This window comes from Danio rerio, chromosome 8, assembly GCF_049306965.1.
Source record: "Danio rerio strain Tuebingen ecotype United States chromosome 8, GRCz12tu, whole genome shotgun sequence".
Classification (NCBI taxonomy): domain Eukaryota; kingdom Metazoa; phylum Chordata; class Actinopteri; order Cypriniformes; family Danionidae; genus Danio; species Danio rerio.
The window spans coordinates 9,975,071-9,988,431 of NC_133183.1; the positions used below are offsets into that span (position 1 = coordinate 9,975,071).

The window sequence follows — 13,361 nt, forward strand, 5'->3', positions numbered from 1 at the left end:
TGGAAGACGCATGCTGATTGGTCAGAGGGGGTAACAGCAGGCAGGAGACAGTAGCTTAGCTCAACACACGCAGAGCCATAGCCAGCCAAACGACGGACAGATTGGCTTTAAAACTCATTTCGATGTTTTAATGCAATGCTTTAATGTATGCATACACGGATCTCTCTCACAGTCAACACGAAGGAAGGCAGAGGTGAATGTATTTAAGCATTCAATGACGAATGGCTGAAGACACATCCTGTGTTTGATGAAAAGATTGCGTTGAATCCTAAAACCAAAAAAACTTGATCTTTCTAGTTCATTTTAATATTCTATGGGAGGATCAGAAGATTTAAAGTCAACATCACATCAAAATAGGCCCCGTTGAAGGGATATATTGCTCCCAAAAATAAATACTCTTTCACCATTTACTCAAATATTTCATTTGTTCAAAAAAAAGTTTATTCTCTTGAACACAGAGGAATGCTGGTTGCTTGGACCCATTGACCTGGACCTATTTTTTCAACTATAGAAAGTTAACCGCTTAATAACTCCACTAAGAAAAAAAATGTTTGGATTGCATTTCTTAACTCCTAATGTCGCTAGTTAACACACTCAATGCATTTTTTTCAACTCATCCCATAATTTCTAAAATATCTGCCTCAATCAAATGGTTGACATGTCGGTTTATGGTAAAAGTACCAGACTTAATACATATATTATGAAAAATCTGAAAATATGAAGTGCAAGACCAATTTATTAAAAAATATATATTTATATTCAAAATAATGTTTTATGTATGCCATAAAATATTTCAGATTCTCATTTAACACGTTTTCTTGTTGTTGTTGTTTTTTTTTTTTACAATAAAATCAAAATCAAGTGTAGTCGTGCAACAGGATTGTTAGTTTGATTTTTTATTATTTTTTTTGCAAACCAACAATGCTGTGTGTAGGCCGTTATTTACAGCAGTCTTTCTTTAAATTACTTTAACAGTCATAAATTAAAAACAGTAAAACATGGTCAACTGTTTGGTAGAGGGGCAGTCAAAGGGTTAATGCAATCAGCATTCTTCAAAATATCTTCTTTTGTGTTCAGCAGAATAAAGAAACTCATAATGGTTTAAAATCACATACATGGTTAAATTTGTAGTAATCTTCCTTAAGACAATCGATGCGTCACTTCCATTTATCTGATTTGCTTATGTTTATTTGAATTAAGCAATATGCAGGATGTTTTCATTTTATCTTGTAATTATTAGGCGTGTAACGGATCCATATGAATCGCAGATCAATTGTGATCACAACCCACGGTTGGAACACACAAGACCCATGGATTAATAAATTTTTTTAAACTTGTAAATTAATCCTAAATTTCTAAAGATCGCTGAGAGATCGCGTTTCTTATCATTCAAATCACATGTATGAAAGCATTTAGGCTTTCCTGTCAAATATAATGATGACAGAAGAAGTCGTGGTGGGTTATTCGGGATGTGGTGGGTTCCATTAAAGATGTTTTTTGTCACTACTTGTTAAGCCTGCATTAATGCATTTTGCTGTAAAGCCGCACGATTAATTATTAAAAGATCGGGATCTCAACACCCACGCAACAAATTACAAATGATGGTGATTTGCTTATGTTTATTAATCCTTCTAATCGCTAAAACGCAAAAATTGAGAAAGAGATTTAGTTTTGAGTTTTTTGAGTTAATTATGAAGTTACAAACAGTCAAATAACACAGAAGTACTGGGATAACAGTTTATAGTACAGACAAAACATTGATGTTTATGGGTAAAATCACCATCATATGCATTTAACGCAACGCTTAAAAATGAAAGTTGTAGGCAGCAATTACATTATTTAACCAAAAGATGGTGATAACCAGCCATTAAAAATATGCCACTGAATAATTCTTCATTTTTCCTTGCTAGATGGACAATTTTTAAAGTTTTGTGAGTGAATAATGGAATAATTGATTAAAAGTGAGACTAAAAATAATTATGGGTTGTGCAAACTATAATGTTTGATTTCTACATTTAGTGTCATCAGCAGTAGTAACAGTAGTAGTAACAGTGAGCTTTTCACAGTACTGAATATTTTACAGTTTATTTTTATTCAGCTGATAATTTCTTCATTTGATTTTTAATAAAATTAAAGGTTCTAAGTTCTGTTTGTTAAAACCAAAAGTATCTTGCAGTGCTGTTTTTGTAATAAATGGAAAGCAAATTACATTTATCTCCTCCCCTTTTTGGCTGATCCAAAAAAATGGTCCGATCCGTGACTAAAAAACAACATAATCATAATGTGATCTGAACCATGAGATTTGTGATGTTACACTACTAGTAATTACATTATTAATTAATGTAATTTCTGGTGAAATGAAATAAAAATCCACTGTTTAAATTTAGAATAGACTGCAGTAGCAGCAAATTGAGTTGCATCACAGTGCTAGATTAATTGATCATTAAAATAATCGATAGCTGCAGCCCAACAAGCTCTTCTGTACAGTTTTAAACATGAAAGAGGTACAATGGTAATGATGCTGCCATGGGGAATTCTTCAAAAATTCATAAAGGTTATGGCAACAATACTTTTCTGATGAGACAACTACTTAAAAAAACACAACACTTTTGTGTATTGTTGGTTTACCTCTTGTTTCAAAAAGTCAGTTGATGTTTCTACATCATGTGCATCAATATATACGGTAATTTTGATGAGAGCAATGAGAATTTAGGAAACAATTTTAGGAGTCAAACTGAACAATGTAAATATATTCAATTTAGTTTAGGTTTTAAACATTTTAAATATTAATATGAGCTTCAACACCACAACTATATTTAATGAAAGGTCATGTAAACATTTGCTGATGATTCAAATGACACTGGTCCCCCTTTATGTTTTCTGTAACATGCTGTCAGCAAAGTAACACTGTTATTAAGATGTAAGCTCACAGCTCAGTTCAAATATAATTTGTTGTTGCTGTGGAATCAGCAGCTCCACTGAACAGTGGCACAGGAAACACTGCTGTAAACTTAAATATGCTATATTCAAAATCATAGCTACTCTGTTCCAGATTTACAGCCCAGCTGAATAAAATTTACAGATCTCACATTAAACCGTGAGAGGAAATTAGCTAGTCAACTAAAAAGACATCTTTCAGACTCAGCGTGCTGAGAATTGCATCACTTAAGAGGGTCTGTTGACAGAAATGATGCTTTTTTTGAAGTCTGGCCATTAGCAACAATTTTGGCAACTTTCTGCCTGCCATTATATAAAAACCCTGGAACAGATTGTACAGATGGCGCTGAATTTGAGCTCTTTTCATCCCCTCCGGTAAGAATGCGCTCACACACACAAACACATACACACATTGGTTATGAGAGTCTGAAATATTACATGCCACAGAGTTTTCATGCACATCCCAGTACTGAAAAGGAGTGAGTGGCTTGGCCTTTGAGATGAAACATATCTATGTTAAACTGTCTGGTTAGCTCTTATTATTGTTATGATTGAGCAGAACGGAGTTTAGAATGGGAAAATGTGTTTAAAACAGTGTAAAAATTGAGAACGATTCTGTGTAAAGAAAGGAATTTTTCTGCGAAAACAGATTCCATGCAGGCTTAGTGATAAGCTAATAATACAATACACTGGGGCTCTGTGATTAATCTAAATGAAACTGAAATTATGGTATGGCTTAGTGCGATTATCAAATCACAAAGGTCATGATTTAATAAAATAAACATACTGTGTTTTCCAGGGTCAATCATAGCATAGTTTATTCATCATATAATTTAATAAAAACGCCACTAGGAGACCATTATGTGAGCACTGTAAAGGTATCAGAAAGTTTAGCCTGGTGCCATTAAATCCATGTGCTATGTCTGAATATAACGTAATCACCCAAGGGGTCGCAAAAATCAAAATGCTAATGGCTTTTTATTTCCATGTTGTTTTTTATTTAACTGTTAACTACTATTTTTTCTTCTGTATGTTATGGAAAAAATACTTTAGTTATAATAGTTTAATAAAATTAAATTAGACTTTTGGAAATCACCAAGCGACCTCCCTTCATTGTCCCCTGACCCCACCCCCCCTTTGGGAACCACTGTCTTATGTCTTAAACTATGCATGTATAAATAATATACACTAAACTACCGACTCATTCTCCTAAGGCTTTTACCCTTTTTTATAAGTGGAGCAGAATAAACCGCATATATTAATCTAATGCAAACAAAAAAATTTAAATAATAAAACTAATATATTTTATTTAAATATTCATATTACAGCAGTACATTTTCCAATTCTGATTTATGGCTTCCTGTGTTAAAAAGTAAAAACTAAAGTTTGATGGTTAAACATTTGAAACAGTTGACCATAACATAAGAATTGTAATTTTATGTGTAATGTTTAATTGGTATTATTATTATTATTATCACATTTATCTAAAAGGGGTGGTTCATAATGTAATTTTAAGGCTTGATTGTGTTTATAAGAAGCAAAGTAATGTGTGCTCATGCTTCACTTGTAAAAAAAAAAAAAAAAAAAAACTGATTATTTTTTCGATATCTTTTTTTTTATTATATACAGCTACTCAGCTAAAACAAAAACAACTGTCATTTATTTCCTAGTTTCTAGTGCGGCACTGCTGAAGATTCTGGGTGTTTACAGCCGTTTGACTGATAACTATAAATTGTAGCTAAATTGTTTAAACGGTGCCAAACAGCATTTCCCGTTGCTTACATCCTTGTTAACGTCCTCGCTACAACTTACAGTTAACGCTAGAAAGACACAGCATGTCATAGATCAGTTTTAACAAATTAAAAATACTTACAGGTTGTGGCTCACATCCACAGCCTTTGCTTGTTAGAGCTGTTCCTCATTTGAGGAGTTTTTAGCCAATTCCAGCACTGAACTGGGAGAGATTCTGGAAACTCTCCTTTGTCAAATCCTTGCTATATAATTTTTTATAATTCTCTCTTACATAATTGGAATTAAATTGTGAGCACTTCTCTCTTTGTGTCGTGTCCTTTGGAAGCCTAAATACATAAACAGATGAAGCTCTGTGAAAATAGCAACGGTTAGAGGTCATTTTAGCTTTTTCTGCTATAACATTACAGCGCCTCTGGCCACGCCCCTTCACTGCACAGGGCATGTGCGTGTAATCGAAAACCCCTGTGATTTCACCAGCCTGGACGTACTTTTTTGTATTTCCCAAACTTCATTCGCTGTAGGCTTTGCAAGGCTAACTTTCATAGTGGATCACCCCTTTAAATAAAACACTTGCAACTTTAAATTGAGATAATGCTAAATATTTTTTAGTATTGAACATTTATTGTTGTTGTTTTAATCATAATACTAATGATAATAATAAGCACTTATCAACAAAAGAAAACATTATGTGCTCCCTGTGGATTTGGGTCAAACTAAAAAATTCAGATGTTTAATGTATTGAAATTGAAGACATTAAGACAGGCAGAAACATTACTAATGTGATTTTACAGATGAAATGTAAAATAAAATTACTCAAATTGTCTCCAATTTTACTTTAACTTGAAACATTAACAGTAACATTTCATATTTTGTTTTGAGTCAATTTGATTGTATTTTACTACATTTTCTCCGAAATCATGCAGCCTTAAAGGGATAGTTCACCCAAAAACGAAAAATTACCCATCATTTACTCACCCTTTACAAGTTTCTAAACCTTAATGAGTTTCTGTCTTATTTTAAGCTCAAAAGAAGATATTCTGAAAAATGTTGCAACCCTGTAACTTCCATAGTAGGAAAAACAAGGGAATACTATGGAAGCCAATGGTTACAGGTATTCAGCTTTCTACAAAATGTCTTTTGTGTTTAACAGAAGAAAGACCCTCTAAAAGGTTTGGAGCCACTTAAGGATGAGTAAAATAATGAGTAGATTTTCATTTTTGAGTGAACTATCCCTTTAATGGGCCATTTTCTGTGCATCACTGATCAAATGCAATTGCATCCATGTTCAGTAAAGCACTACATGCTGAATTCAGCTTTAGAAATCCAGCATCTTCCATGTGAAGCTGCAGGAGAGTGAACGCTGGCGTACCGGAATCGCTGTGGGCTCCTGTGTCCTGAGAGCTGATGGTCTCGCTCAAGCTCTTGTCCCCGCTGTTACCCCCCCGCAGCGTCAGGGACAGCTGCCGTTTGATCTTCCTCATGCGGTCCATCAATGGGGGTAAAGGGGGCCTAGATGAGGCCGGTGGAGGGGCTGCCACTGTTCAACCCGCCCTGTCAAACACACAAGCATGATGTTACACATTATAAAGCTGCACGATACTAGAAAAAAACATGACATTGCAATATTCAGTTTTTTCTGCTATATACTGAATACACAGAGCACTGCATAAATGAGTATATCCCATTTTGAAAATTAATATATAGGTCATTTATTTTGGTGCATTTAAAGAAAACATGTTAATTAAACGGTTCAATTTGTCAAAGTAATAGTTTGGTCACCGAACATCTTTAGAAACAGCTAAACTAAATACTGGGGAAATTTTTTTTTTTACTTTATTAGGTACACCTGTCTAACTTTGCGTAATGCAAATTTCTAATCAGCCAATCACATGGCAGCAACTCAATGCATTCAGGCATGTAGACATGGTCAAGCCGATCTGCGGCAGTTCAAACCGAGCATCAGAATGGGGAAGAAAGGTGATTTAAGTGACTTTGAACATGGCATGGTTGTTGGTGCCAGACGAGCTGGTCTGAGTATTTCAGAAACTGCTGATCTACTGGGATTTTCACACACAATCATCTCTAGGGTTTACAGAGAATGGTCTGAAAAAGAGAAAATATCCAGTGAGTAGCAATTCTGTGGACGCAATTGGCTTGTTGATGCCAGAGGTCAGAGAATGGCCAGACTGATTCCAGCTGATAGAAAGGCAAAAGTAACTCAAATAAGCACTTGTTACAACCGAGGTCTGCAGAAGAGTATCTCTGAATGCACAGCATGTCGAACCTTGAGGCAGATGGGCTACAGCAGCAGAAGACCACACCGGGTGCCACTTCTGTTAGCTAAGAATTGAGGCTACAATTGGCACAGGCCCACCAATATTGGACAACAGAAGATTGGAAAAACATTGCCTGGTCTGATCAGTCTCGATTTCTGCTGCAACATTCGGATGGTAGGGTCAGAATTTGGCTTCAACAACATGAGAGCATGGATCTATCCTGCCTTGCATCAACGGTTCAGGCTGGTGGTGTAATGGTGTGGGGGATATTTTCTTGGTACACTTTGGGCCCATTGGTACCAATTGAGCATCGTGTCAACACTACAGCCTACCCGAGTATTGTTGTTGACCATGTCCATTCCTTTATGAAAACAGTGTACGCATCTTCTGATGGCTATTTTCAGCAGGATAACGGGCCATGTGATAAAGCACGAATCATCTCAGACTGGTTTCTTGAACATGACAATAAGTTAACTGTACTCAAATGGCCTCCACAGTCACCAGATTTGCATGTTTGGGATGTGGTGGAACGGGAGATTTGCATCATGAAAGTACAGCCAACAAATCTGCAGCAACTGCGTGATCCTATCATGTCAATATCGATCAAAATCTCTGAGGAATATTTCCAGTACCTTGTTGAATCTATGTCATGAAGGATTAAGGCAGTTCTGAAAGCAAAAGGGGGTCCAACACGGTACTAGTGTATGTATGTGTATGTATATATATATATATATATATATATATATATATATATATATATATATATATATATATATATATATATATATATATATATATATATATACCATTTTGAGGGATGTAAACAAAAACAATGGTCGCAATGTATTTCCTGTTTTATATTTTTAATTTCTATAGCTTCCGAGAATCCAAAAAGAGCCAGATATTGATAAATGATGAGCTGTTTTATCATTAAGTTGTGGTTAAATTGCCTCTTGTTATAGTTATGAAATAGTTTGATAAGCAGGAAATGTTCATGGGCCAATGACATCACCACTCAGTATCATCTTCTGAGATAAGTATTAGCTTTTGATTGTGTGTAAAGACAAACATGGTGAAGAGAGGGGATTCAGAGGACAAATTTGTTTATTTCATAAGCAGAAATCCTTATTAGAGCGGACGGCGCTCTGCAGAGTGGACATCAAAGTGAGAGACAGAAACTGAAAATGGTTCACGGTGAGAGATCGCACCTAAAATAAACAAATCATACAGCCAACTGTAATTGCACGCATAAGAAATGATAGAAACAGCGTTTTCACACTCATCATTCTAAGCGTGACTGCTTTCATTTATAAATCGAATGCTTAAAGGATCGCAGACGTTGCAGATTCGTGTCTATTTAGGCCGGAAATGAGAGGAATCCAACTGGGAGACTGGCGCAAACTGACTAATAATTGCACTCTTGAAGAGTCTGTGCAGTGAGAAAGCACTTAAACACATGTTAATGATCACAGACTTGAGCAGGAACATTCATTCACTTCAGCTCAATGGACGTCAGTGAGAGACTCTGGGTATTCTGAGAATAGCACATATTACTCATGCTTATTTGTAGTATGCACAATACAGCCAGGTGACCTAGCACTACATGTGCTGAACACAACCACAAAAACCAAAAATGCAATGCACTCCACTTGACCTTCCATTTGCAGTATATTTTAAGTGTTTTAAAAAAATTTAAATGGGCTGAATTTAAACAAATTAAATTTAGTAGTGTTCAGCTTTATTTGTTTGTTTAAATTCAGATAAATATAAATAGCTTGCAACTATTTGCCTCAAAAAAAAAAAAAAAAAAAAAAAAAAAAAAAAAGAGTAAAACCAATGAATCGTTTTTTTTAAGTGTTCAGTACAATAGCATGATCAGACTTGATCTCCAATATTAAGATATCTATATTGACTGTGAAATTACGAGACTGTCTGGTTAGCTTTAGGAGTGGACGCTTCGTAGCACAAATAAAAACTTCTGGTGGCTCAGTGGTTAGCACTGTCACCTCACAGCAAGAAGGTCGCTGGTTTGAGTCCAGGCTAGGCCAGCTTGCATTTCTGTGTGGAGTTTGCATGTTGCTGGAGTTTGTTTCAGTTTACCTCAAGACGCATTAATGCCGATTTGTAGGTCCATTGTAGACATTCATAAATATTTCTAGCAAATCTAATAAATCTTGGAGACATACTCGTATACTTGTTACATAAACACACTAAATTGCACTTCAGCAGTGTTTGTTCGCGGGCGCACAAGAAAATCTGCACTTGAGCAGCGTAAATTTGAGGGTAAGAAGTTTTGTCCATGAACAGAAGAAATTGGCTTGCAAGCAAAGAGATTCGCATCCGTGTATTACATAAATGCGATCTCGACTTGTAATACTGCGCTCACGACATTTGTCATTGAAATAATGCCATAGATAGTTAGTAGATCTGTGTAAAAGGCCTGCCACCACAGCTGGAATAAAATCCTAGAGGAAACACTGGAATACAATGCGATTTAACGCAATTTTCAAAAACACAGAGGATAATTAAACAAAAATGTTGCCACTAGACGTGAAAATGCACATCTACTGAATTTCATTATAAAAGTAGCTCAGAAAACTGTCCATTTTCCACCAAAATAATACATTTAAATAATAAAGTTTTGTTGTTGTCATCATTATTAGTATTAGAGGCAAATTCAGTGTTAGGTGTAGCACATTACATGTAAAGGCTGGTTTATAATTCTGCGCTCGATTTGTGTTGCTCTACAATATCACTTCCGAAACATTAGCTGGCAGTAGGTTTTTATGTTCCTTGTGTGTCAAGTTTCTTCAAGGTGTTTTGCTTTTTTCTGAATGCTAACTTAATGTATAAGTAGCTAAATATCGCTCATTCAGAGGTGGAACCAGTAAACTTGCAATAGCTTTAATCAAAAGGTAAAAGCAAAACAAACGTTTCCATCTGGAGCTTCTTCACGGGACTCCACACTTGTAAACAATCGCTCTATTGGGTTTATGGCTCTCAGCACCGCCCACACTTGTCATAGCTACCAAGCCAACCAATCACAGACCTTGCACTACACGTAGTTACATTTTTTAAGAGATACGCGTCAGCCATGGTGAGGGCTATGCGACTGTGCAAAGCATGCACCGGACCATACACGTGGGCTTGACGCAAAAGTATAAATCAGCCTTAACGCAAGTTACGAAACAATATTACGTTTCTTAGTAAAGAGTAATGCATTACTTAAAAAAAGTTATAACATTTAAGTTACTTTTTTTTAAAAAAAAGTTTTTCATTCAATTACTTAGCTTTAAAAAAAATTGCAGAGTTTATGCACTCAACTCAATAATCTGCATATATGACTCAAAAGTAACATAAAACCTTACCATAAAAAATAATGCAATTGGTTACTTTTTGGGGGAGTAACTCAAAATTGTAATGCATTACTTTCCCCAACGCTGGTTAAATTTATTATCATTTCATTTAATAATAATGAAAAAATAAGGTCACGCTCTATTTTGATGGTCCATTTGTTGAATTAAAGTTACATTGCAACTAATTCTCTTTAAATTATCAGTAGACTGTTTGGATTGGGGTTAGGGTTAGAGTAAGTTGACTTGTACTTGGCTAAGTTTATTAAAGTCAGTTAAATGTCTGTTGAAGGTGCATATCAGCAGATATTAAGCAGACAGTCAACTAATACTCAAATGGACCATCAAAAATAAAGTTTTACCAATAAAATAATTATAATAATAAGGCGAGACAAAATGTTAGCAAGTATGCTAAAAGGCTAAACAGTAGGGCCAGACAGAATCTGTGGACATTTTTGATATTTCAGAGCAAAATTTTGTAAACAATCTGTGGATTTAAGCAGAATGATTTTGAGAGTATCGTAACTATAAACTTAATATATGAAATAAAATATAATACCTTTTAACTCTAATTTAATGCTTACAAGCAAATTCAATTAGATCCACTTTTTTTGGTAAACAAAGCAAGTATCTCATATAATATTTCTGCTAAAAGACGGAAAATAATACTTTACAAACTGTATTGTAAATAAATCATACGAACATTTTCATATTAGTCAATAATACTACTTAAGTTAATTTAAGAAAATTGAATAAATATAAATTTACAAAAGTAAATAAATAGACTAAATGATGGGCTAAAAGTGTGTGGATTTCTGCACATGCAGATTCTGTGTGGGCCTACGAATCAGCTACTACCATACAGTATGCCAACCAGCCAGCTAGTATGCCACCTATAAATGAATGAATAAAGAAACATTACAGTTTATTTATAACAGCTTGGGTATAATCACTGAAATGGCAGTCTATACCGAGGTAGTTTTCTACTCTAAACATTAACCAAATGAGAAAAGTAAACTCATCCTCAGTGTTTATGGGAAACACATGGGCTACTCTTCAGGAAGAGCCAAAATGCCAGAAGGTTTTGCCTTTCTCTTAGACTAATCGCATGCTTTGGCACAAAGATGAGCAACAATCTGAAGCGCAAATCCAAGCTTTGGGTCCTCTGACTTAATGTGACCCACTAAACAAGTTGCCTGAGGATGGGATTCTGCTCAGGCGAAGGATTTCAAACACTTGTTTCCTGTGTAGATAGATATCGTGGTCTCTGCACTAAAGCAGATTTAACATGTTAAACAAGTAACAGGCCGCGGGTTTTTCAGAAATATTTCTTAAAGATTCAACGCAGGCGTTGCAACAAAAAGAAAAACTATTCAAAAAGAATAAAAATCCAATGAGTCCTAATTGGAGAAAATATATCATGTAGCAGTAAAATACAAGGGGCTTTTAAAGCACATTATGTATAAGGCACAACATTTGGAACGGTTCCTGAAAGTGATGCTGAAGGATCACGTCACTTCATCTCAATCTAAAGCATGCAGTTGCACATAGTGAAGAGACCAAAGGGTTTTAAAGCCCTCCAATGCAAACCACTGGAAGGTTAGCACCAAAAATACTATGAATAGTTGAAATACTTGAAATAGAGAGAGTGGTGTTTCCTTTCCCCCCCTGAGGGAGAAGCACGGAAACACAAGACTGAAATTCAAAATGAAAAAAAAATTTATGGATGTTTAATAGAGATATGAAAAGAAGAGCGTATAAATAGGAACTCAATAGCAATCAAGACATTTGAAGACAGAGCAATATTCAATAACTCAATATAATCGCAATAATAAAAATGCACAACAACGAATAATTTTTCTATTTTTTTTTAATGGGAATTATTTTTAATCATATATATATATAACCGTTTATTTATTTTTAATTACTATAATTTAGAACAGCCTTAATTATTTAAACTTTTAAAGGGGCAACACAGTGGGTAGCAATGTCACCTCACAGCAAGAAGGCCGCTGGTTCAAGCCCCGGCTGGGTCAGTTGGCCTTTCTTTGTGGAGTTTGAATGTTCTTCCCGTGTTCGCGTGGGTTTCCTCCGGGTGCTTCGGTTTCCCCCACAGTCCAAAGACATGCGCTATAGGTGAATTGGTTAAGCTAAATTGCCCTTCAAGAGTTCACACTTAGCTGATGATTGATAGTAAAGCTAGTTTGGCGTGCTGTCCTGGGAGAGAGCCCTGAGCTTATAAGATCCTCGAGCCCTGGGCTCCCTCCCATTCCAAGGCGAGAGGGGAGTTTGAGCTCAGGTAGATCTCGATGACTCCCCTTCTTGCTTGTTGTAGCTAAGTGTCGGATATGTATGCTGAAAGGTGTACTCAGAGCTTAGCTAATGTATTTAGATTAATTTGTTTAGAGTGCTTGTTTTTGAACTGTGGGAGGAAACCGGAGGACCAGGGGAAAACCCACGCGACCACGGGGAGAATGAGCAAACTCCGCACAGAAATGCCGTCTGGTTTGGAAAGGAATTAAACCAGGGGCATTCTTGCTGTGTGGCAACAGCGCTAATCGCTGGCCACCGTGATGCCCGTTTGAAAGGAGGGAAAGTAGGGTTGGGTGGGGGGGTGGGGGGGGGTTTCTTCAAGACGAAGATATTGATATGAGAAAAGTCTGGTTATTTATAGTGAGTTAAGGATCGTCTGATAGGATAATCAGTTATTAGCTAAAGTTGGAACAGCTGTGAACAATCATAAGCACGTGATCCTCTCGAAATTTGTTAATGAATAAACTTCACATAGTGTATGTGTGTATGTCCTGGTCCTCCAGATTGGGGTTTGAGTGTTGGGCTACCAAACAAAATGGATTTCAATTTGAAGTATTCATCAAAAAATCATAAATAGTTGCCTTGAATGATTTTAAAGGGGTGGTCCAGGGTGTATTTTTAAGGCTTGGTTGTGTTTATAAGATGCAAAGATTGTATGCTTACAATCTGTAATTTTTTGTTTAAAATCCATCACTGATGTGATTTTCGTGAATACAGAAGACTGGGCTGG

The 13,361-nt window shown here is 35.8% G+C and overlaps 1 protein-coding gene across 5 annotated transcripts in view; it reads right to left on the bottom strand.

The window, feature by feature from the left end:
• Nucleotides 1-13,361, bottom strand: part of cdk16 (cyclin dependent kinase 16) — an 84,090-nt gene that overhangs the window by 57,948 nt on the left and 12,781 nt on the right. For all 5 annotated transcript variants that reach the window (XR_012384089.1, XM_068223099.2, XM_021478369.3 and 2 more), the window contains exon 2: nucleotides 6,059-6,240. Coding sequence is in view for 4 of the 5 variants with exons in the window: in XM_068223099.2 (XP_068079200.1) it covers nucleotides 6,059-6,179 (121 nt within the window). In the remaining variant the exon portion in view is untranslated. The remainder of the gene's footprint in view (nucleotides 1-6,058; nucleotides 6,241-13,361) is intronic.